Raw genomic sequence first — 27127 nt, 5'->3', positions numbered from 1 at the left:
ACAGTATTATTTCATCAGAAAATGTTTATTGAGGGATCTTGGCCTAGAATCAATTTAGTTCAGGAGCTTCTCTGCAGTGTGGATCTCCGTGCTCTCTTCCGGGTTAATTTTAGGCTTATGGGTATATTCTCACTAGCTTGGTGCTTTTACCTTGTGTTTTGGCAATATGGCAAAACAGAAGCATCTTTTAGAAAAATGTGTAAGAATGGAATTTTGTTTCAAAATCACATGCACAGAGTTAGATGCCTAAATTCCAGTAGCAGAAGAGAAAACGATGAATTCTTGATATCCTAAAGAGAAATGTCTCATATTAATAATCTGATCCAAGCCTATTTCTATGTTAGTACTTTCTATGCAGCAGTGCTGATTTTGCATTTAGCTTCTGTCACTTTCTGAATTCATTGTTTGACATTAAATCACAGTTATTAGGAGTAACCTTTAAGCTCTTCAGAACTACATAATCTGTATTCTCAAAGGTTTTTGTCATCCTTCAGCATAAGTTTTCTAGGGTTCTGATTAAGCAGAATGCATATGGTCCCTTGGGTCACTAATGAAAATAGATACCACAGAACCCAGTGCCAGTTCCTCTAAGATCCCAGTTAATCTAGTTCTCCCTATTTGGAGGCTATAGAGTGACTATTTACTTGCTTCATGATCCACCATCTGTTTTTTATGTCTGCTATGGTATTTTTACTAATGCAGCAGTTCTTCAGTCAGCAGATGTGCACTATCTAGTTTTGATGCAAAGACAGACTTAGGGTTCCTTTCAACTAATCCAGCAAATCCTTCAGCTGCAGATAATTCATTTTTAGTTATAAACTTATTTACCCAATTAGCCATTTGGAATGGGTTTTTTTTAATACCTTATCAATAAATATCTTTCTTGGTGGTTTGGGTTTTTTTTTCCTGTGATTTTCTGGATCTTGAAACTACATGAGTAATTTGGAATGGCTTTCTGGTGATATCTTAAAAAATTAATAGAATACCAGAATAAAAAAAAATACCATTTTCTCTCCATTACTATTTTTGGCAGAGAAAGTCAGGCTAACAGAAAATAAGAAGTTAGGAGCTACCTCAGGTAACAGTTCTTCTAAGTTCTTTTCTTGTAAGTTTCTTGTAACTTCTCTTTGAAGAGTGGTCCTAATAAAGAGATGATGCTCAAAGAGAGCTCATGCTCACATGAGCACATAGTGGTTGAAAAACAAGTTTTGCTACAGATGTCATGGAAAACAGGCACATGTACTGCCAAGATGCATAAATTCAGGTTCCTCTGGTGGTGTGTATATATATGTATGTAGTCAGAACATTCTTCAGGCCATTAAAAACATGGCAGAGTAGCACTCGTATGTCTCTTGTAACAATCTTATTATCAAAAGATCAAGTGATGTGGAGTCAAATAGCTCTTTCTCTTTTTTTACCATCCTTTACATTCATCTGCAGAACTAACTTCTCAGCTCACCTGTTTCGTTGATGCTGTACTCCATGTACATTCAATACTCCACATAGAAATATACCTTTAGTCTATTAGGATAAATAATTTTTTTGGTGATGTTGCAAGAATTCATAATTTTATCAAGATACCCTATTCTATTCAGCAAGATGTTTAAGCATGTTGCCTAATTAAACTTTTGAGATGCTTAAAACTTGTTATGTGCTGAATCAGCATCTTGGTACTTAGTTGATGTTGACTAAGGCCTATGAAGGAAGGAAACAATATAAATCATCTTGTATTGAAAATGACTGATATTCTAGACAAGATAACTAATATTTTCTAGTCCATGTAGATTAGTCTATGCTTATTTACTGTCTTTAAGACAGAAGTTGACTTATAACATTGGTTCAAAAAAAGACCTCTATCTTTACAGGTACAATAGGTAGATATTCTTCCTTTTTAGCCCAAGTCATACTCAGTGCATGGAGATAGGTTTTCTTCTTCAGAAAGAGATTTGATATGATATAAAAACGACCTAGGTTTAAATGAAGTACATAAAATGAGTACTTTGCATTGTAGCCATTAAGCCAGCAATACTTGTTTCGTAATACACCCTCATACTGCCAGCCCTTTGGATCTGAGGAATTTTCTAATGCAAATCATAAGGTAAAATTCATTAGCTACCAGTAGCTGGGGTTCTGAAGCTGCTTGAGCCAATGAATTCATTCTAATTTCTGCAGATATTCATAAAATGTTGTCTTATGATGATACTATAAATTAGCATGGCTTTCAGATGGCAGTATCATAAATCTTGTGTACTTAAAGCATACAATTGTGTATGAATTAACATCTTCTGATATAAAGGAATTAAGGTGTTGTAGTAGTGCAGACAATACTCACTCAAAGACGTAGAGAGTCTAAGTAATGCACATGCAGAGACAGACAGAGGCAACATAGTACAACCACCAGAATTAACTCAAAGCCACCCTTCTTTTGCTAGCTACCTCCTTATATGCTGCTTCTGCCCATGAGATCACCCAGGGCCCAATTGATTAACTTGCAGCACCTGTTTCTGAAGTAGCTTGCCAGCTGCATTAACTTATCCCTACCATCTTTATTCAAGCTGGCTGGTCCAAGCTACATCTGTGCCTACATTAAGGTGCCCGGATGAATTTTTAAATCCTTGAGTGATATGTGCTGAGCATGTTTACAAAAAGTAAATGACTCTATGCTTGTGTATCTGTCCTTCTAGTTGCACACATAGCTAAATTTCAAGATGTCCTTTCAAACTTCAGCTCGAACTGTATCTATGTGTCTGTGTGCATCCTCGCAGATATATATGGTTCTCTATTATCATGAAGAAATGACCGAAGGATGGATGCAGATGCAGTTATTTATCTACATTTATTATTGCCTAGGAAAAACTTTGTAAGAAGCTTTAGTTTCATGCTGACAGGTTTAGACTAATCTATTGTTATCACATGGATTGCATAAAAGCAAGAAAAATAATTAAAGCTTCTGTTCACCCAATTTCATTGTCAAAATGTATCTGTGAGTTAGATTAAAAGAAGAGAACCTTGAGAAGAACAATAAGATACTAATTATACTAAAGGACAGTCTGAGAAGTTTCACCTTTCCTGCGGACAAGTAAGATTAATTAAAGTGAAGAATTTTAAGGCACTAGTCTGAAGCCTCAGGATAATGGGGTTTGTACTACAAGATTTTCTTTGTAACTTTCAGCCGTTCATTTTGAGTATTTCTGTATCAAAAGTCTAAGCTGGGACAAAGAAGTAAGAATCAACCCAAACATGAATGGAAAAATGTTACTGACTGTTCCTTTCTCAGACCAGAAATCACCGTGATAAGCTTTTCAAGTTAGATTTGAAATTACCTTAGGACTGAACCAAAAATCAGTTTTTTGGCAAGGGCAAAAACGAATGTTGCTTATCTGTGTGCCACTTCAGCACAGTTGTAGCTATGTCATTTTGCAACCTTTATTCTCTTTGGTTTACCCGACTGTCTCAGTGCAGGTTACATGAATCCTTACTTCTGTGCTATGTTGGTTTGTAGACCCCATAGGAGGGACCTGCTCAGGATGGAGGGAGGTCATTTGCTAAGGTTGCCTCTTAACTAAACTACTTCCTGGGAAATGAGGTGAAGACTGTTTGGGTTTGGCAGAGGACTATGCATTGTGGTTATGAACTGGGTGTTTGAAATGCTTAGGGGGAATCAACTGCCTGAGCTTCTCCATAGCAAAGTTTGGGAGCACTTGGATACCCATCTTTGTGTGTATATGCCACAGGTAGAGATTTAACAGGACAAAGAACTACAAGCCTGTCCTCTCTCTCCTTTTAGCTTCTGTGAACCTTTAGTGCTAGACCTGCCTGTGTTCCCATTGCAGTGCAGCATGACAGGGCCTCTTCAGCAGCTCAGCCCCAGGTATCAGAGGAGCTGGGTAGACAAATGATGCTCAGCCTCTGATAGCAGTGAAAAATGGCCAACACACTGTGTTGCAGACTGCCCCTTGTCTCATGATCTTTATTTTTCATAAAAAACATAAAGACGTTTGAACCAATTCAAACCAGTTCTTTTTTTTTTCATCTTTTCTACCAAATCATTACTGGACTGACCAAAAGTGAAACAGATCTGTTTCAGTTGCAGCAATACCTAGATACTAATGCACTAAATATGTATGATTTCACTTCTTGCCTTTGACTATGGCTTCTCCATCTGCGATGCAAACCAAGCCTGACCAGGTATAAGAAGCTGAATACATACTCAGATTGCTGACAGTTGACGATGATCCTTTTCAAGAGTGTCAAAGCTACCTCAGGTAGTGTCTGTGGAAATCAAAGTCATAGTATTTACTGCATTTGAACAAATTTTCATGATTTGCCAAGAGGCCTGAAGCAGTAAGTGTCAAAATTTCATTAAAGAGCATTTGGAGCTGCTGAAGGTTAACTCCTCTGTGTCTTGGAGAGAGAGTCTCCATTTTCGGTGAGGTATCTAGGCATTAGGATGGAATTTCTGCTTTTAGTATTTGTATAATGATTATGTAAGACTGAAGACTTAAGAAACTGTTACCTTGCCCTTTAGAATAAATGCTTAATTACTGAAAATAACATATGCCAAAGAACATCATGTTGCAAAAGTAATAGCTGGTGTACTTTTCACTTGAGTCTTCTCTAAAGTATTTAGTTTTGCTATGGGCTGAGTTTGTGTAACATCTTAATGTTTTATTTTTCACAGAAATGTAACCTGGAATAATTTAGCTATCCCAGACACTCACTGTTCCAGAGAGCTAGAAGAAGGTTACCAGTGCCCACCTGGATTTAAATGCATGGACCTTGAAGATCTGGGACTAAGCAGGCAAGAGCTGGGCTACAGTGGCTTTAATGAGATAGGTCTGTCCTACTGGTAAAATCCACTTCAGTATCTGTTTTAAAATGTTTATGAAATGAATAGAACAGATAATTCATGTCTATGCTGAAAAAATATCAAGTGCAATCAGTATTCTGCTCAAGTAGAGCACATGCCAGAAAGAGAAGCTGTGCTATTTGCTTTGGAGTGATGAAGTTATCATCTATTTTTACATTGTCTGGGATCCCAGGATTTAAATAACTTTAAAACAATGTCTTTCTTTACAAAGTCAACCGTTGATTATCACCAGTATGCAAATGCAATGACTAATTTCTGTGTTTTATTTATGATTCACTTTAGAGTATATAATTCACCCTATTTGTCTGATTTTAGTAGTAATTCCCATGCAAAGGAAAAAAAAAACAAAACCAGAAATATTTTGATAACTATCTTGGTACTAAAGTGGGGAGACAAAATAAGATCGTGTGTAACTTTGTCAATCTCAGTCCAAACTGTGTAAATCAGAACACCGCCCAAAAAAATTATTAGCAGTCAGGCAGATTTTGCAATAGAGGTGCAGTTTGTGTTCTGTAGAAAACACTGCAGAGTCACCAGAATACATTCTCTGATAGCTGCAATGTGTCGTGCCATCCCTGTGGGAAAGGAGAGTAGAGCAATAATTCAGGAAAGGTGGCAAGACCATGTGCAGCTGTGTCAAGATCCATATCCAAATGGAAAATATGCACTTATCCTGTCAGAACATTGTAGTTATCTCACATTTATTTAACAGACAATGTTACAACAGAAGCTTGCAGCTGTAAATTTTCATTTCAGCACAGGTAGGGAAGTCCCTTTGAATGATAAAGCATGCCTGCAGGCCACATTCTTTCTGATGCATGTCTCTGAGTCTAATAAGTCTTTATTTCTCCTGGCTTGAGCTCCAGACTGTTATCGTAGCCCCAGCCATGAAAGTAAAAAAAAAAAAAGGTTTAATGACTGACTGACTACAATCCTAAAAGATGGGGGGTTTTTTCCTTAATATTGAAAGCCTTTACAGCTGAAATCACTTCAGTTGGTTCCCAGGCTGCTGAATATGCACAATGAGCCAGAGAGTTACAAGAGATAGTCTCAGAGTCCTATTGCAACAAGTGCTCTTTGATACCAAATACTTCCTGAACAAAAACTGTCACTTGTATCCTTTCTTTTTTTCTTGTGATAAAAACCAATTTCAGGCAAACTCCATTTTGTTTCCTCTGGAAGTCAGGATACCAGTTGTACCAGTATTGTTAGCTGAATAGCACTACTGATAGAACCTATCTTTTATTTAATTTTTTTCTTCAGTGGATCTCAAAGGATAACCCTGTCTGATCTCTCAGCCAACCTTTGAATTGCTAAGTTAGTGGCACACTGTCATGCCTGGGTGAACGTGAGCTGAGTTCACACTAGAAGCTAAAGACATCCACACGCAAGTGCTCTAGTTCAACAAGGCTTGGCAGAGAGCTGTGGGATAGATGTATCACCAGAAGAACTATGCCTCAGGTTGAAATCACCCTTCCTATCTTAACATGCAAAATTATTTGTAACATTGAAGGCTGTTATTCTAGCTACCTACCTGTTCTCCAGGGGAAAGTAGTTGCAATGCCTTAGACAAGCTTAAGTGATTTGAATGAGGGTGAGTTTTTAATGAAAGAGGTCAGAATGTTTTTAATGAGTGGGTCAGATTGACAAAGATAGGTGAAATAGTTTGTCCAAGGATGCCTGCAAAGCTGGACTTAAAAACAAGGGTCAGTCTCTGCTCGCCTGAGTTGCAGTTCTATACATATCAATATGGCATCCTGAGTGCTGCACTTTAAAGATCAAAGATTGCTAATAGACTTAGGAGACTTGTCATTGGTATATTGGTTTGTCTAAAAATAGTTAGCTGGGTATAACACCTCTCAGTACAGGAGCCAGAAGTTACGTTGAATATCAATTTAACACTAATCATTAAACTTTAAAATACTGGACAAGACACAGCAGCTTTGCCAAAAAGTGTTAAATAAGCATCCTCAAATTAGGAATGTTATAAACAGAGTTGTAACCAGCAAGTTTATCAATATTTTATAAATCTCCATTTTGTGATGCACCTTTGTATGTAGTTAACAGGTAAGTAACACAGTAGGTCTTTTCTGTGTAATTACACTATTTTATTGCATACATTCATTGATATTTTACTTGCAGATATCATTATGCAGCTTGTCCTGTTGGTTCCAGAAATCTATCATTATAAAAATCACAAGAGCATAGCAATTTGGCAGCTACTGTATAATTAGTACCACTTAATTTGCAGTATATAAGTACAAGCTATGCATATTTGAATTTGATCTTTTCTGTTATTTTCCTTCTTTTTAAAGAAAAGAGGAGGGATTTTACACTTTTATTACTGAGTGAAGACCAAGCTGTCCTAATTAGATAAAAGTTAATAGAATTTCTTATACTGTGAAGTAGTTTCATATTTGGAAAAATCCCTTAATTTTGGCCGTACCCTGCTTCTACTTTTGTAAATACCTTTGGTTTTAAATGGATAAAAGCTGGAAAATTATAGCATAAGTTTTGATATTTGACAATATATTTTTAATTTTAAGGCATTCTGTTCATATGTTTTATGTTTGCTTCTGTGCAAGAATGTATATATTGTTTAAGGAAGAACATACCTATGGACTACTGATAAATATGGATTGAAGTCATCTTGCCAAGAGAATCTAGAGCACCCCCTTCTGATACGAAGCAGACATCACAGTCTTTCCAGGCAATCTATTGCACTGTTTCATCTTCTGTACCTTTAGGAACATTTTCCTAAAAAGTTACCCGAATCTTTCTCTTTCTTTCAATTTTCTCACCTTATTCACTACTGACATGGGAAGAACTTTAAAAAAGCTTTTTTTGATTCTTTCAAGACTATCATTATGCTTCTTCTGTTTCCTGTGGCCACTCTGGCCCGTATAGGTCCAAAAGTTTCAGTCCTTTTTCCATAGGATTTGAATTTTTATACCTTATATTATTCTTATTGTCATTCTCTAGACTTTCTCCAGCTGATTAACGTCTTTGTTCAAATGCAATACTGACAGAATACCCCAGTAGAGCCCTTACTTTGTGTTTTTAAGCTCTCTTATAGTTTCTACATCCCAGTGAGACGTTTTCCATTTTCAGAACAGCATGTTGTGAGTGATTCATGTGTTTTTTCTGATTTGTTATGGCCCTTGTGTCCTTTTGAAAGAGCTGCCACCACTGTTTCCCATCCTCTATTTGTTTACTTGATTATTACTTTTTAAATGTAGAACCTTATATTTGTCTCTGTTGAACAGCATTTTTTTTTGCAGAATTCTTCTTCAGTTTGCAAAGATCTTTGTGAATTTTCATTAGCTTCTCCTAAATACTTCTCCTAAATACTTTCAATGTGTCTTAGCTTACTTTTATCTGAAATTTGGTGAATATAATTTATTTTCTACTAACCTGGCCAAGCGTGAAAAAATAACCAGACTAAAACTAGACTGTTGGAACCTTGTTTGTAGTCTTCCTTTCTGACAATGCTTCATTAATAGCTGCTTATAAAACCACTTACCAAATGGTTTTGCACTCATCATAAAGTAGTTTCATCTAGCCATATGTCTGTATGTTGTCACAGTGCATTTATACAGCAATAATACAATAAGATTTGTGTCATAGCTTCTTTACTGCCTGCATCCTTTCAATATGTATTAATAATATACTACTTACACCTGATATTTGTGAGAGCAATTTTTCAAACATGGGCCACATCGGTTTATATCTACAGCTGATGACTCTGCTCTTCAGTATACATACTTCTAGATTGGATGTAGAATGAAATTAAGTCCAATTTGTTTTTCCAACTTTACTAATGTAATCTCTAATGAAAGAGAAATTACTAAAAGCTGGCACAGTTCCCTGTCAGTAACTCTGGGAAAGTTAAGAGCAACAGTCACAGAGGACTATCTTAGAACTGTTTGTGAAAATGGAGAATTAATGAAACGTTGAGCAGAGAACCAATTAGCTAAGACCTCAGTACCTCATGTCTGTTCCTCTGTGAAGTTGTGAAATGGGAGGAAGCAATAATAGAGAAAGAATAATCTGCCTTCTTCAGTGAGGTGACTTCAGATATTCCAGGTTCCAGCTGATGGGAGGCTACAAGAAGTTTTCTTTTGTAAGTTGCTCATGACCTCTGTAGAAACCCGAGTACTCTTTCCAACAGTTTGGCATGACTTGAATTCTTTAGCAGGTGTTGTTCTTATACAGTGGGAGCCTTCATCTTAAATGAAGTCTTTTATTCCTCAGGATGCCTGAAAGATTTTTTGAGTACTACCTGTGGGGCTGAGTGGGAGTAAGAGAAAGGATATGAATGAAAGACTTGGCTGGCTGTGTGGATGTAGGTGGCAAAGCTCCTTACTATTGACTGTACTTGTATGGTACTGTCAAGCTCTTATCTTTCTCAGACACCTTAGCTGATTTTGATTCAGACTTCTATAAAAACATTGATGTTTCCTTCATATTAGAACAGCCTTCAGCCTTGTCTCCCGCTGAGAGCATCAGGTACACACACAGCTGGCTTATTTCTTCTTTTTGATCTTCTTTTCTTCTCTGTGTTTTTCCTAGCTGTGTTTAATTCCATAGGGTGTAGCTGACAGCATGACAATATCAGGAAGTGTGCAAAAAAAATTGAGGTAAATATTGAGAAGAATGACCTCTGTTTTGTGAAGAAACCCTCATTAGCCATGTGATTATATTTGCCTAAGCATTTGCATCTGTTATATCTAAAAAGCATAAATATAATTGTTGAATTAAAGAGCATGCAAAACTTGGCAATGGCAGAACTATGAAAAATACTACTGCCTTCCATGTCACTGTTTATCTGGGTGTGAATCAACCTTTAGTCAGTATTTACCATGGCAGTAATTGCTATCAACACTATGGTAAGAATATTGGTGGAGCTGTCTATGTGGCTGATGCTGAAAAGGGTGGTACATTGACACTCTTATGTCTGCAGAGAGAGACCTGGGAGTCCTGCTTGATAACAAACTAACCATGAGTCAGCAATGTGCCCTCGTGGCCAAGAAGGCCAATGGCATCCTGGGATACATCAAGAAGAGTGTGGCCAGCAGGTCAAGGGAGGTTCTTTTCCCCCTCTACTCTGCCCTGGTGAGGCCTCATCTGGAGTCCTGTGTCCAGCTCTGGGCTCCTCAGCTCAAGAGAGACAGAAAACTTCTGCAGAGAGTCCAGTGCAGGGCCACCAAGATGATCAGGGGGCTGGAGCATCTTCCTTATGAGGAAAGGCTGCAGGAACTGGGGCTGTTTAGTCTAGAAAAGAGGAGACTGAGGGGGGATCTTATTAACATTTACAAATATCTAAATGGTTGGTGTGAGGAGGTTGGGGCATCCCTTTTTTCAATGGCATCTAGCGACAGGACAAGGGGTAATGGGATGAAGCTGGAATACAAAAACATCCATTTAAACATAAGAAAAAACTATTTCACTGTTTAGATGAGGGAGCCCTGGCACAGGCTGCCCAGGGAGGATGTGGAGTCTCCTTCCTTGGAAGTCTTCAAGATCCACCTGGACATGTTCCTATGTGACTTGATGTAGGTGGACCTGTTTCTGCAGGGGTGTTGAACTAGATGATCTCTAAAGGTTCCTTCCAACCCTACCATTCTATGATTGACAGAAATGTGTCAGACCCTCACTGTTTCTGGATCTTGGGCAGTTTTCCTCCTTACCTGTATTTTTTGACAAGTATAGATCGTTTTGCATTCACATTTTTGTAACATCTGGCTAGTAATCATTCCACATGCCTCATGGGTGCAATCATCTGTAATCATCTACAGATGTACACTTGCAGCTACATCACTGATTTCACATAATCCTAGAGAATGTATTTTTTGTGATTTGCAGCTCAACCTATTGCTTCAAATATTCTGAAAAGGAAAAGGAAGTCCCTAATGAAAGATGAAGTAAAAGTACAAAGTAAGCAAGAGAAAGTTTATGCCATGAAAAATCATTCTGAAAGGAGAAAGAGATCTTATTCTATGCTGTATCATCAACCTATCTGTCAGTTGCCAGGGCCAATACCTTATTAAATGACACTAATTACGTCTTACTCCTGCAGAGAGTATTTGATGAAGACTGGCATACTGCTATCAGTTTTATATATAGGAGATAAACACACATATGTTGCACCTTGGAGACTAATAATGGAATTTCCATGATAAGGAGTGCTTTGAAGCACACACACATAAATTACACCTGTATTAAACCTTACTTGCCTTACAGAAGCCAACACTGCTCAATGACACAAGGAGCCAGCAAAATAATCTCATTTCATGGGCTGTAAAACAGCAACAGAGCTTAAGGTCTCAGATATTTCCCACTTTTATTATAAGGCTTTTTCTCTTACATTATGTGTCCCAGAATTTAAATATTCTTGGTATGTCCACAGTTGAGAGCCTTTATAGAATTGGTAATTAGTAGAAAAGATGATATATGGCACTGTGAAAAATGTCTTCCATAATTAGATTAAAACTGAGCCTAATTTAGTGTTTGTGAAACATCACGGTGGGGCCAAACTCAACTTCCTAAATTCATGGGTATTGTTTTAATAAAAGACTTGGACATGGATCAAAATAACCCTTTTGTTTACCTGTAAATTGAAATTTTATCTACCAAACACGTGACTTAACGTTGTTCTTTTAGGAATTCTTTTATAATAGGGAAAAAACTTCCCAATGTGCAACCAGTTTGAATTGCAAAGGCAACGCTCCCACATTGGAAGAAGATTGGGATGGCATTAGGTCCATTGTTGAGAAGGATGGAATTAAGGTTAAGATAGTACACTGTGAATCTGGATTTTATGCCTCATTGCCACAATCCTTTAAGGATGTGTTCCATGAGAAAGGCCTAGACGTTGGGTACCTGTCTCTAGGATTAGAATTTATAGTGTGAGTGGTGAGGTGTGGTGGACAGATGAAAGCCGAACAACTGGAAAGGGAAGAAGGATGCTCATAGCTTCAAGGAATAAAAGCTGAAAAGTCAGCCTAAATCAGATCCCAAATTAGATACTCCTAGAAGCAACAAGTATTCAGTTACAAGTCCATTTGTTTATGGGCACACCTGTGTCATGAATTTGACTGCAGGAGACTGAAACAGCTTCTTAAAGAGAGAGCAGAAGTAAGCCATGTTTTTATAGAGTAGTGCAGTGGTCAAATTGAGAGACGTGAATTCTGGAAGGATGCCCTGCTCACCCCCGTGCAGAAGCAGGTTGTGCTCCCTTCCACCTCCCTCCCTCTGAGTCTGCAGCAGCAGGAATTCCTGGTCCTGAGGAAAATGAGTGACACCAGACTGAATAGAGGGAGCACGGTAAAGACCTTTTCTTTGTCATTCTTCCATGAAGTTATTTCCAATTTTTCTCCATGGATTGCCTAACACAGAAGTGTGTAAAACCACCTTTATCATTTAGAAGGCTGAATGTGAACAAGGCACAGCAGCATAAAAGAAAATACTTGAAAATCCAACTTGCTGTTCCTACTGGCACAGGATGAAGAAAAGAACTTGTCACTGATGACAGAGACTGACCTTTTAATTTCTCTGTCACTCCACACCCACCTGACACAGCCTGTTTTTCTCATGGTGGCAGTATCAGCAGACACTTGGTCTTTCCAGGTCCCTGGCATGCGTAGGAGAGGCAGGTGGATTGTGACTGATGAGTTGTCCTAGGCAACCAGCTGCTTTGCCAGATCTGAGATTTCAAGGTGTGTGAGGAACAGTGAATTATGAGTTGATGACCAGAATAAAAATAATATTTGCAGCTTATTTGTTCAAAGTAGGAGATACAACTGCTAGTGAACAGGATTGCAAGGGTGTTTTCAGCTTCCTAACATGCCTCCTTCCTCCCCTCACTGCCTGTTCACACAGCCATCTGCACCTGAATGAAGCCAGTGTCATTTTGCACAGACATAGAAGACAGACAGACAGAAATGCAGAGCAGCATCCCAAGCACAACTTGAATCCCATGACCGAGTCATTTGATTTCTGGGAAAATAGAAAGCAATGAAAGGATGTAACTGTTAAGTCAGAGCCTCCATTTAATTGTACCTGTTAAAGGATTAGAGATTGAGCTTTTACAAAAGAACCATTGGTTCAGTAATGATTTCATCAAAAATTGTCGTCCAGGGTTTTTATTCTACAGATGATATGCAGGCTTGATGCATGTTTTGAGCCTTAATGCTCTGTTTATCCTAGCAAGTGCATCATAGTATTAAATACTTAGACACAGGTTTAATCTTATTCCACTTATATAGCTCTTTGATTCAGTCAGGTGCATGTAAAGTGCCTAATAAGGAGGCCTTCATCCGTGACCACAGCCTGTGGAGTTATCATGTGGTAACATGACAAGTGATAACCATGTTAATATGTAAAGGTGTCAGAATGTAATTAGGGAAGCCATTCAGACTGTCTAGCGATAAAACTCCTATTTTCTAAATGTGAGCCAAAATGACTTAAAGCATGCCTCATTAGGCCACTGATTGAGAAATCAGTAAAAATCATTATTTCCAAAACGGTGATTCATTTTTGGTTTTCTTACTGAAATTCCTTCCAAGGCCTTGAAGACTGAGTGCAATAGGACCTTGATCCCAACAGAGGTAGTGTCATGAACAAGAATCTCCCCTCAGGGAATTTCACTTACTTGTTTTACTGACAATTAATATAAACTCATGATCACTCTTTCAGGCAGTTAAGCAAGGAAGACAAACAGTTAAAGAGAAACTTACAGAAAACACTTTTGCCTGTCTCAACTCCAGTCCACACACCTCCCCTCCCCATGTCCTGGTCCCCACTCCTCTGCCTTTGCAGTACATGAAACAGAGAAGGGCACAGGCAGCTGGGATTGGTGCATAAGTGGGGTCTTTTGCTGCTTCTTGTTTCTTACTCTTCTGCTGCTGCTCCTTCCTTTTTAATCAACTTTTCTGCTCCAGAATGGGTTTAGCCATGGGCTACAGTTCCTTCACAGGCATCCCAGCTCTGGTGTGCCCTCTGCAAGCAAAAGGGGACACAAAATCAAAGCAAAAAGGTAAAAAAAAAAAAAACCCAGGCAAAAAATTACTGTGCCACTACAGGCACTTAAATAAACCTAGGCAGACAGCTTAGACCACCTTTACATAAGCACCTTCAGAAGGTTATACAGACTTTTGATGAGTACAAAGGAGTAAAGAAAACATCATATACCCTGTGCAGGTGAGAACATGCAGTCCTCGTGTTGTTCCTCTTGGGAAATAATTCTAGTTACGAAGGATGTGAACTTCCTTCCTTCTAGTTACGAAGGATGTGAGGAGTGAAGGATGGCTATGTCAATAAGGTAAATAAGTTCAGTTTGTTCCTTACATATAATGAATAAATTGAAAGGGACTCAACTAATAAATCCCTGTTTGAGCTTAAGGCATAATATTGTTTTCATTGGTTGCAACTTCTTAAGGACCTGCTGACAAGGCCATGTTTAGTTTCTTATCAGAAAGAGTTTAATAACAGAAGACTTTGGGAGTTTTGTTTATTCTTTGATATTTCTTTTTATTTGGCAGGAAAAGTATTAATGAAATTCAGTAGTTGAAAGTTGAATGAAGACAGATGTGTTTAGGAAAACGTGAACATTCAAGGCAGGTCCTTCTTGACTAACCTGATCTCCTTCTATGACAAGGTGAAGGGCTGGGGCTCTTGTATGCCTGGACTTTAGTAAAGCCTTCAGCACTGTTCTCCTCAGTATTCTCCTGGAGAGATTGTCTGCCCATGGCTTGGATGAGTGTATGCTTCTCTGGGTAAAACTGGCTGGAAAGCTGGGCCCAAAGACTGGTAGTAACTGGGCTTAAACTCAGCTGGCAGCTGGTCAGCAGTGGTGTACCCCAGGGCTCAGTGCTGGGGCCTGTTCTATTTAACATCTCTATCAAAGATCTGGATGAGGGGATGGAGTGCACCCTCAGTAAGCTTGCCAATGACTCCAAGCTTGACAGGTGCATAGACTAGACCTGCTTGAGGGCAGGAAAGCCCTTCAGAGAGACCTGGATCGATGGGCTGAGGCCAGTTGTATGAGGTTCAACAAGGCTGCCTTTCATAAACCTGTGCTGACTTGATCACCTGGTTGTCAGGTGATGGCACTCGAGATGATCTGTTCCATGACCTTCCTTGGCCTATCAGACTGATAGGTCTCTACTTCCCCAAATTCTCCTTCTGGCCCTTCTTCTTATATAAGAGTGTCACAGTTGGTCACCTTCAGTCTGCTGGCACCTCCCAGTGAGCCAGGATTGCTGGTAGATGATGGAGAGTGGCTTGGAGAACACTTCCACCAGCTCCCTCAGCACCCTCGGGTGGATCCCATCTAGCCCCATAGACTTGTGTGCGTCAAGGTGGAGCAGCAGCTCACAAACCATTTTCCCATGGATTATGGGGGCTTCATTCTGCTTACTGTCCCTGTCTTCCAGCTCAGGAGGCTGGGTAACCAGAGAACAACTAGTCTTATCATTGAAGACTGATGCAAAGAAGACATTAAGGTCTTCAGCCTTTTCCTCATCCTTCATTACTGTTTTTCCTGTCCAATCCATTAAAGGATAGAGATTCTCCTTAGCCCTCCTTCTGTTGCATTTTTAATTGTCTTTTACAGCAGTAGCCAGACTAAGTTCCAGTTGGGCTTTGGCCCTTCTAATTTTCTCACTACATAACCTCACAGCCTCCTTATAGTCTTCTTGAGTTGCCTGCCCCTTCTTCCAAAGGTCATAAACTTTTTTTCCTGAGTTCCAACCAAAGCTCTCTGTTCAGTCAGACGAGCTTTTCTTTTAGCAGATGGAGTTGGTCCATTTCTGCACCTTTAAGATTTCCTTCTTGAAGAATGTCCAGATTGTTCCTGGACTTCTTTGTCCTTCAGGACTGCCTCTCAAGGAACACTGTCAACCAAGCTTTTAAATAGGCCAAAGTCTGAAAGTTCAAGGCAGCAGTTCTGTAGACCTCCTCCCTGCCTATCCAGGAACTGAAAAGGTGTAATGGGTTTGTGTGGAGTCACTTTTTTCTTGTAACACAGGGAGGGGGCTGCAGTACTGGTCACCGTAAGCAGTTCTTGAAACTTTCCCCTGCCTCTGAGTTGAACTCACCTCTGGCCTGGCACCTCTGCCACCACTAAGGAGGGAAATCTGCAGTGCATAGGAGGAAGTAGAGGAAGTGGAAGGGTGGGAAAAGTTGTGACCAGGACCATAGGTGGTGAATGAGCCCTTCCTGTCCTTAGGGATTTCCAAAGGCCCCCAGTACTTTTTTCATCCCCATCCTGTCAGGAGGTGCAGGAGTGAGTGAAAGGCTGCTTGTGGTTGTTTGTTCACAGCTGGGCCAGAACCATGTCAGAAGTCAATCATTTTGTGATCACAACACCCAAGGCAGCCTCCAAACGTCACATGACCCACAAGTCTTTCTCCTTTCATGAACAACAGTGGGGTACCTGCAGTAGTTTGGTCACTTAGCAGCTGTATCAGAAAGTTTTCTTCTACACATTCCAGGAACCTTCTAGACTCTTTTCTCTCTGTCATATTTCTAGCAGATACTTTCTAAATTGAAGTCCTCTACAAGAATGAGAGTTAGAGATTGTGATTTTTCCAAGCTTCTTACAGAGCGTTTCATCTGCCTCTTCCTGATTGAGTGGTCTGTAACAGACTCCACCATGATATCTGCCTTCCCTCTGACACTTACTCAGTATCATCAGTGTCCTTAAGTGCTAGACAATGAAAATTCTCCCTAACATAGAGGGCTACCCCACTGCCTCTCCTTCCTTGCCTGTCTCTTCTGAAGAGTATATAGCTATTCATTGTAGCACTCCAGTTGTACAAGTCATCCCACCATGTTTCTGTGAAGGCAAATGTCATAGTATTCCTGCTGCACAATGGCTTCCAGCTCCTCCTATTTGTTGTCCATGCTGTGTGTATTGGTGTAGATATACTTCACTTGGGCTATTGATCCCTTCACGTTTTTCAGAGTAGAAGCCCTAGTTCCTACATGACTATTCTCAGGCACTTCTGTGGTTTCTAACACATCAGTAACCCTTGCGTCTTTGCTGCTACATGGATCTCCATCCTATACTTCCACTGAGACAGCGGACTTATGTACCTCAAATGATGATGTGCCACCCCCAGGCTTATGTCTAGCGAGCCTGGTTTTACCCTTTTCTCCCTTTGAGTCTAGTTCAAAGCTCTTTTAACAAGCCTTCCTAACTCCTGTGCAAAGATTATTTTCCCCATTTGTGACAGATGTTGGCCCTGACACCATCAGGCCTGGTGTTGTGTAGACTGACTCATGATCAAACCCCCCAAAATTCTGCTGGAGAATCAGTCTTGGAGATTAATATTGATCTGCTGGCTCTTCCTATTTCTTTCTTCATCATTCCCTGCAACTGGAAGGAAGAGAAGAAGGCTACATGTGCTCCTGATTGTTTAACTGGTTCTTACATGTATTATTTAAGAGTTTTTCATGAGAAATTTTGAGCAGATTAGAAACAACTGTTTCTTAAATACATTATGTAAGGCCCAGAATTTTCAGTGGAAAGCCAATGGGATTTATCTAAAGGCTACATCTCAACTGCTGAACCTGCATGTCTGAGACCCTGGTTTTGTATACTCTGGCTGTGTTACAGCCTTATACCAGAGAGATACTTCCTTGTTATTTCTTTATTCCTGCTTAAATTTCTGTGGGAAAAGGAACCCTGATAATGTGGATGAGAAGGCAGCTCCAATCTCTCTTCCCCAGGGCTGAGGCACCAGTGTCCTGGCATTCTACAACTACTACAGCACACAGCCACTACTTAAACTACTGAGGATATCATAGAATCATAGAATGGTAGGGGTTGGAAGGGACCTTTAGAGACCATCTAGTCCAACCCCCCTGCAGAAGCAGGGTCACCTAGATCAGGTCGCATAGGAACATTGCTAATGGTTACAACAAGCTCTTTGTATTTCTGTGTTGAAAGAGTAATGCAGAGATACCTATACCCACAGATTTTCAAAAAAAAAGTATCTTAAGACAATGTTTCTGGTTTAAGACAACTCAATAATTGAGCTGAATTTTAGAATCATAGAATCGTTGAATTGTTTCAGCTGGAAGAGACCCTTCAAATCATCGAGTCCAGCCTTTGTCCCAGCCCTATCAACCACTAGACCATTTCCCTAAGTATAATATCCAACTATCTCTTAAAAACTTCCAGTGACAATGACTCCACCATCTCCCCGGTCAAGCCATTCCAATGCCTGACAACCTTTTCAGTAAAGAAATTCCTCCTAATATCCAGCCTGAACCTCCCCCGGCACAATTTGAAGCCGTTTCCTCTTGCTCTATTGCTTGTTTACAGTGAGAACAGACCGGCCTCCACCTCACTACAACTTCATTTCAGGCAGTTGTAAACAGTGGTAAGATCTCCCCTGAGCCTTCTTTTCTCCAGGCTGAACTGCCCCAGATCCTTCAGCTGTTCCTCATAGGAGATGTGCTCCAAATCCTTTATTAGCTTGGTAGCCTGCTTCTGGATCCTTTCCAGAACCTCAATGTCTTTCTTGTAGAGAGGAGCCCAAAACTGGACACACAATTCAAGGTGTGGTCTCACCAAAGCTGAGTACAGGGGAATGATCACCTCCCTCCTCCTGCTGACAACACTGTTCCTGGTACTGGCGAGAATAAATAAAATAAAAATATGGGAAGGTTCCAATGACCTCTCTTAGCCATTTGATGTTTCTGTGTGTTTGCCACTTTTCTCAGTGAGGCCAGTTTAGTTGCCTAGTTAATTAAGACCTTTTTTTTTTAAGCATTGGTTTAGAGACATTAAAAAATGCACAAATAATGTCCATTAAATTAGCTCTGTTACACTAATAAATGGGTTTATGGGAAGCTGCAGAGTTCTGGAAACTTAAAGTAATTTGAGCAGCCCTCCCAAATTTTAATTTATTGCTGTGTTAATCCCAAAGTAATTCAGCCTTGCATTAAACCAGGCAATCAGGTGAAACTAATGTGAATAGTACAGTTGTCTTGTACTGATAGTCAAAGAAAACTACTACTACTGAGATAATTCAATGCTTCATACTTTCCCCTGCCATTTCAAGGTGTTCTGTGTTAGTTTCAGCAGGTAATAGTTGAATCTGTAATGGAATAAAACAATTTTCCAGAAAGCCTTGCTTTTTCTTTTGCTGTCAGTTTTGTTTGTAATTGTGAATCTTTCCTAGTAGCTGTCTTTTTCCACTCTATATAGTCTGATATATCACTCATATCATTATAGTATACAGCAGAGAATTTAATGACCTGTCATCTGTGCTATATATTTCCTTCTCTTTTTCTTTCATTCCCACCTGCACTTGGGAATGCAGAAAGAATAGTTTGCATGCTGAACCAATCTCATTTTGAAAGTATTTCTAAGTTTTTATTCTAATATAACTTCTGATAAGTACTTGTGTGATAGAGATGGCAATGTTAGAAACAATACCAATTCATACTTGCTGATGTTAAGCAAAAGTCCCGTGAACTGTCACTAATCATGAGCTGAAGAGATGGAAGAGCAAAGTGTTCCAGAAAGGCAGTGTAATAAGTACTATTTCCACAGATGACCTCATGCTTACTTTCTGCTGCCTGTTCAGCATAGCATGGCCTCTCAGTGTGGTTTTGAGATGATACACACTATGTGTAGGCAAAGGAGGACATTTGCTTTTGTGCTACTGCTGCTGTGTACTTAAAATTCCAATGAGTAGTGTGAGTTAAAGCACTCCCGTCTATTATCTACAGTGACATTTCTTTTTCCTCTAGTGCAGAATGCTAACCAAAGGATCAGATAACTTTGAGAGGCTAAATAAAACAATCAGGGGACACCTGTGTGCTAGGAATGCCATGGTCAAAGGGAAATAAATGCACATTAAGACCATCTTCTTAATGAGGATTTACTAAAAATAAACAGAAAAGAGCTGCTTTGGGCAAAAACAACCTCACAGCCCACCAGTTTGCACTCTGTATGAGAACTGAAGAAAGGCTTATGTCAAAGACAATAACTATTTGTGTGGATAGCAACTCAACAACTTCCACTGTGACACAAGGAACAGGGAATAAGGTGAAAAAATAGAAGGCGTGAAAGTAGTATTAACAGCTTGACCAGCTTGTGCAAAGAACTCATGCGGTTCAACAAGGACAAGTGCAGAGTCCTGGATCTGGAAAGGAACAACACCAGTGCAGGCAGATTCCACAACCCCTCTGGACAGTCTGTGCCAGGGCTCCCTCACCCTCATGGTGAAATAGTTTTTCTTATATTTAAGTGGAATTTTTGTGTTCCAGCTTCATCCCATTACCCCTTGTTCTGTTCTACCATAGAAAAAAGGGATGTCCTGACCTCCTGACACCCACCCTTTAGATATTTATAAATGTTAATAAGATCACACCTCAGTCTCCTCCAGACTAAACAGCCTCAGTTCCTGCAGGCTTTCCTCGTATGAAAGATGTTCCAGTCCCCTGATCATCTTGATGGACCTGCACTAGACTCCCTCCAGAAGTTCCCTGTCCTTCTTGAGCTGAGGAGCCCAGAACTGGACACAGTACTCCAGATGAGGCCTCATCAGGGCACAGTAGAGGGGGAGAAGAACCTCCCTCGACCTGCTGGCCGCATTCTAAATGATGGATGTCAGGAGGCTGTATGTAGTGAAAGGAGAATGGGTAATGGCATGAAGCTGGGACACAAAAAATTCCATTTAAATATAAGAAAACACTATTTCACTGTGAGGGTGAGGGAGCCCTGGCTGCCTAAGGAGAATGTGAGTCTTCTTCTTTAGAGGACTTCAAAATCCACCTGGACACATTCCTTTGTGACCTGATCTAGGTGAACCTGCTTCTGCAGGGGGGTTGGACTAGATGATCTCTAAAGGTCCCTTCCAACCCCTACCATTCTGTGATTCTATGAACAGCTCTGAAACAAAAGGCATGACTAATTTCAGCCACATGAAGGAGCACAAAACTCTTAGCCAATAGGCAAAGCATGAAGTTAGGCAATTAGAAACCTGTCATTCTATACCAAGAAAATTAGATCCTATCGGTTTAATTATCAGTCAGTGCCATTAAGACAATGTAGCTCTGCATAATGAAAGCTGCAGTTACTGGGTAATAGAGGTAATTGTTTTCGCAGTGGAAGATTTTTACTTTCAGACAAGAGCTTCAGTATGTGACCAGTTTGCAGGCTTTGACCTTCAGCACTTGCATAATGCATGGGACACATTGTTTTTGTCTTCTCTCCTGGGATTTGGTTGTTTTTATCCTAAACAGCATTTTCATAGAGTTGGTGGAAATGAGCAAACCCACCCACTACAAATACAACCTACAATACTCATGCAACATGCTCTCTGTTACTGTAATTAGAGCAGCTTACCAAATCATCTTTGATTTAAGTCCTTTGATTTGGTAATACAGCACCAGCTTGCAGCTTGGCTTTCCTACTTTTGCTGGGGAATAAGGGGTAATAACGCTCTTCTAGAAAACCTAGATCACAGATGGTCACTCTAGAGGGGGTAGCACACGTAGAGCAGAAGCTTAGGGGTGGCTCTTCAGCACATCAGCTCATCTGTGGTAACTGACTTCATGCATGCTGCTACATTGCAATACCCTGTGGCAAATATGTAATTGCATACTCTGTCTTCATTAAATAGTACACAGTCTCATTTTATTACTGTGTTACTTAAATATTTAAATATTGAGTGTTTATTTTCCTGTTTTTTCCCTACTCTTTTTAGGGACGAATAATTAGCACTTCTGTGTTATTTGATAATTGAGGATTAAGCCTGTGTTACTTAAAACAACTGGACTCTGTTGGACTTAGTGAGTTTTTTGGGGGGATCTATATCATCACATTTACTAATGTAACCGTGTTTTTCATCTGGAAGGAACATTGGTGATGCTTTTGTCTATCCCTTGTGATTGTAGGGAACTGTGTCATATCCATTGTTCATAAAAGTATAAAGTCTTAATTTAGAAAATTTAGGAATGGAAGAGGCAAAACAATATTAAAAACTCTTTCAGGACTTAATTTCTCAGATGATTAGAAAATGCCTAAAATCAGCCTGTCTCATGTTCATGGCTACTTCTTTCAATGCTGGCAATTTCAATACTGGCAATTACCTTTTATCTTTCTCTGGTCGAAGACAAGTGCTTTGTGATATTTACCCTTAGTACTTTCCTCTTTTTTTTAACAACCTGAGCTTGGGAGCTTCCTACTAACAGAGTTTCTACTTGCACTTAGACATTGGACTGTTTGTCTTTCTAATGCATAGCACCACTGAGCACTGTACTGTGAAAATCTACTGTGAGCTATGGAATTGAGTCAGGGGTGGGATTTGCACTAATAAAGTAATCTGCTTGGCATTTGAGCTTTGATCTACAAACAATATGATATAGTCTGACTCATATTCACCCTGCTCTAACCTGGTCCTTTCCAGAGCAGAGTACTTGTGTGTCCATATATACAGTAGTTGGTTTTGATCTACATTGGGCCCCATGAGTCATCACTCTGGCCCCAAAACCTAACTAAAAAATGTGAGATATTTCATTCTGAAGTTCCTGTGAGCACTGTGTCATATCCATGGTGTCACAGCCCACCAGGGATGTGCTTTTACAATCCAGTATTAAAGGTATATATTGCACAAGGGAGTATCGCCTGTGGAAAATGTTCAGGGTCTGGACTTCTTTGGAATAGCATTAAAGTTGTGTATGGGTTGGAGGGAACTATGCTTGGTACAGGCACATCCATGGGAACAGGAGATACAGTATGTGGCTACATATGTGCTTGCAGGGGTGCTGCTTTGCAACAGACTGTGGTTTTGAAATCTGTTAACATCCACAGCAAGGATTGCTCGCGATGAGGCAAGGTACATGAATCTGTTCCTGTAGGAGTCACTGAAGGAGGCACAAAATGGTGAATTTATACCAGCTTAAGGCTTCTGGGCCAACTTTATGCTGGAAGTAGGAGACCAGACAATACCTACTGTGGCACAAGTTAGAGTGAAGATGGACAATACATGTTGCAGTGTGCAGCCTTTCAGTGAAACCCTCGAAAAAGGTGGGTTTTTTTTAAAGTAGCAGAGTCAGTTTAGAGCAAATCAGTACTTTATGTGATGTTTTCTTTATTCACAGTGTTATTTTACATCTCTTACACTACAGAAGTTAGATAGACAGCCCATTACTCACAAATACTTCCTTTATGGAAGACCCAAAAAAAAAGCAGGCCTTTTGCTGAAGTGTATTTTAGGTAGTTCAGAAGCAGTGGAAGTTGTCTCTACATCTCCCACAACAGTTTTCCAGGCAAAACCCTAATGCAGAGTTTTGCACTTTAAACTCAAGTGTTTCTTTGTAGCATCTACATGCAACTTTTGGAAAAGGTACTGTCTAGGTGCAGCCTAAACACACAGAGATTACTTTATGCATGATAGTACCATTCTTTTTATAACCAGTAAGGAGGAGATGCTGTACTGGCTTTACATGACTATGAAATAGTTGGGACTATTGCCTCTCAACTCTTCTCCCAGCTTTAATTTCCATAATTTGGTTTTTGTTTGTGACAGGTTAGTAGAAGATGGCCTTGCAAAGCTTCCTTTGCTCTTTGCACAATAAATAAAGCAGTGTTAGACAAGACAAATATCTTTGTATGGTTTTAGTTAGTGAAGTTATTTATCACTAGATTTCCCTACAAATCAGGTTTCATCGCATATCTTGTCAACATAATACTGTTATTTTGTGTTCTCCTTGGATAATTTAATCCTTATGTTCTTTCACATTACTGTGTTTTGTTTTGTCTCTTTTTAAAAAACATTATCAGTGGTTTATTATTAGGATTTTTTTTCCCTGGAACATGATTGTTTACCTTTCTATTCGTTATACAAATGGTAACTTAGAACATTATCTGGTAACTGAAGATAAAGACATTTTTCTTTCTGTTTTCAAATGTTGCTACAATTGAGTATGATATTTGTCTAGGAGTAAATCACATCATTTAGACTGTTATATCAAGGAAAACAGGACTTGCAGGTAAAGTGTCTCAATCTCAGAGGTTCTTTCTGATACAGAATTCTTTAATGCTATAAAACTGGTAAACCAGTATGAGCCTCAAAAGGGTATCTATTCAAAGGTCCAGTTCATTACCTGGTCCTGCAAGACTGAATCACCTCTGCCTACATCATGGTGCTTATCTGAACTTAAAGAGCTCAGAGGAAATATTCTACAGTCCTCTCAGTTATTCCAGTGCTTCCTATTGCCTGCTAGCAGTTGTTTCCCCTCTGTTTCAATTCTTTCTGACCTGAGCACATGAATCTTGGTAAAAGCATTTAGTTGGAACTTTCACAAGTTCCTTAGACGGGTCACCAAAAAGACCTTTGATGTCAGGGCACCACAAATCAGTTTTAAAAGCAGACATATTTTGAGATTCTCTGTTGCATTTGTCTTCATTTAGGAAGCTGATCTCCCTGATGCTGTAAAGTGCTGGAAACAGTTATGCTTTCTTCTCTCAACTACGCCTTACATTACCCATCTCTAGTTTTATTTTTAATGTGGTAGGCCATTTATTAAATGTTTGGAAAACAATATATAGATCAAATACCCTGTTTTCCCAACATTTTTTATGTTCTCATAAGCATAGATCTAACTCTGTTTCTACTAAAGGAATGATAAAATTCCCTTTGGCTTTAAGCACGAACATTCAAGACAGGACTGAAAATTTTGAACTTGTCTCCTTCAGCATCAGCTCAAATGCCTGGCTATGGGCAGTGTGACTTTAAAATTGTGAACACAGTTTTCTCTTAAAAAATATTACATAAACATGCTGGCAGAATTTTTGAGTTCAGATCAGCATTTGTTGACAGTTCTGAAAAATATGGAGACATAATGTAACAATATAAACCTCTACCCAAGCCATGGCAGGACCTGCAGACACATTACTGAGGATAAAAAGATGTGTTTATGAAGTCCATCAGTAACAGTCCTTATGCGTGCTTTTATTCTTAAGTAAGTCATAGGTAATCAGAGGTGCCTCTGATTTCAGTATCCCTATATATCCCTATCCCTTTAGAAGTGGAGAGACTTACACAGGACTTTTTTAGGGTGAAGAGTGGGCAAAAGGGTAGTGTGAAGTAAATAGCATGCAGAAAGTCATCCCCTAATTTATGCATATCACTTTTTCGAGCCTTCAGATCTAAAAGCTCAGACTTCATTTCACCAACTGAAAATTATTTTCATATGAAAAATGAAATCTGTTTAGCTCATCCTTTGATCAAAAAAATATTGGGGATATATCTGATCTGTATTTCTTGGGAAACTGCTTCACTGAGCAGTGCCAAAACTTTTTTTCCACACACAGATCTTTTTTTTCAAACCACATGTTCACGTGGCTCAGTACAGAGTGCCACATTTTCCACTTTAGCAAAAAGCTTTGAAGAAAAATATGTGAAATATCGTAGGTCTACAAGAAATTAAAGCAGCTTTGAGTCAAAAGAGAGAACTGACACATGCCTACACAAAGAATAAACATCATTGCAGGTAAACTTGATGCTGAGAAAAGAAAGAGAGAAGGCATATCTGAGAAAAAAAAATCTTTGATTTGACAGTGAGAAATCCAGGAAATTTCTGTTACAGATGTGTGGAACTATTTTCAGTAGTACATAAAGATCAGAAAGGATTTCTGCAAAGGAAGATAATATTGAAAACAAGGTTTAAACAGAGTGTATTAAAACTTTGAACATTCTTTCTCCTTAGAAATATCTGGCAGTTTATGCAGATTTTCTTGCCAAAGGTTTGGATTTTTGTCCCCAAATAAACCTGCCAGCTGCTTAGTCTGCTAGTATTAGTCTTCCAAGAATTCTTTTGATAACCAATAGATCTCTAGTCATGCAAACAGTTTCTTTAAGACAGTCAAGAATAAAAGAAGTCAGATGTTACAAGAATTGGTTTTCTTTTCAAGTCAACCTTTCATTTTCTGAAGGAGAAAAAAAAAGTTATCTGTTCTTGCTGACATCTGTGCATAGTTTTTAAGTTTAAGACATCCAGTTCTTTCTGTTTTGACACCCAGCTCTTTTAAAATCAGAAATCTTAAGATCATCTCACCTCAGACATTGATTGTATTGCTGTTTGAGGAAAGTCTCAGAGTCTCTAATTTCATACAGCCATCTCTGAAACAGAAGTAATAATACACTTATATCACAAAGGTGCTGTTGGATTTAGTGAGCTATCAGCACACTAAACCACTTCTCTCTGTCTCTGCCTGCTCCCTAGCTGTACATATTAGGCTGATGGGCAAACATCTCTTTCCCATCAATAAAGAGGGTAAATTGTTTTGGTCTACTGGCATGAAACAGATATTGATGAGTACTTAACTGATTAAGTGAATGTCATCTGGGTTTTCTTGTAACAGCCAATCATAAAGCTTCTTTCTGCTGTTTAAGAAAGAAAGACTTTGTCTCTTCAGTTAGAGTAGTCTCTTAAGATGCATTCAGCACTGTACATTTGCTGCTTTTATTCAGATGTGTGGAGGCTAATGAGATTTCTAACATATATTATCCGTTTTATAATGTCTCCTTGGCCAGCTTTACCATCTGTTTTTGTAATGTTTTTTCTTGCAGAAATGTATATGCTGCTGTCGTATTTCTTGTCACTGAATACACAGCAGGACTTGCTAGTTGAGTTTTTCTGCTTTTGTCCTTAGGTTAAACTTTTGTATAGAAAAGAATAAGGTCTTGTTCAGACATACAGTATAGATGGAGCAAATTAAATTAGAATGCTTAGAGAAGGTACTTTTAAAAACATTTGACAGTTTTGCCACTGATTGCGAGAGATAAAATTTCATGCAATGACTTTTGAAAATGTTAGTCATGCAAGAGGAAAGGGCTGATCTCTTCATTTAGAGAGAGAGTGAGAGAGAGTACATCTCAGAGAAGTTCTTAGGATTCAAAAGTGGTGCCCAGAGGAACTCAATGAAACTGAAATGGAGCTTTAGGGCAGAGCAGCAGTTTTGATTGTCTAGGTTCCCATAAATTATTGTTTCTGCTATTGTACAGTAAAAAAAATTTTAAAAATCTGTATAGCCCTCATAAGCTATTGAAAGAATATACTGTAGAATGTCCTCCTTGAATATCTTGCAGTCTACTAGCATACCTTGCTGGTGGTTACTCATTATCAGAGTGGCCAACCACTTCCCACACGCAATCAGCAGCATAGGGTCTTGTAAAGAAAATGTCAAGCTCCCTTTGGTCCTCTTCTGTCTCAAACCTTGCTTGGAGT

At 39.2% G+C, this 27127-nt stretch overlaps 1 protein-coding gene across 2 annotated transcripts in view; it reads left to right on the top strand.

Moving 5' to 3' along the window:
- Nucleotides 1–27127, top strand: part of NALCN (sodium leak channel, non-selective) — a 218647-nt gene that overhangs the window by 39366 nt on the left and 152154 nt on the right. For both annotated transcript variants that reach the window (XM_062020546.1, XM_062020545.1), the window contains exon 6: nt 4682–4836. In XM_062020546.1, coding sequence (XP_061876530.1) covers nt 4682–4836 — 155 coding nt within the window. The remainder of the gene's footprint in view (nt 1–4681; nt 4837–27127) is intronic.

This window comes from Colius striatus, chromosome 1 (assembly GCF_028858725.1).
Source record: "Colius striatus isolate bColStr4 chromosome 1, bColStr4.1.hap1, whole genome shotgun sequence".
NCBI lineage: Eukaryota > Metazoa > Chordata > Aves > Coliiformes > Coliidae > Colius > Colius striatus.
Note: the sequence above shows the minus strand (reverse complement) of the source record. Positions and strands in the feature narration are given on the sequence as shown.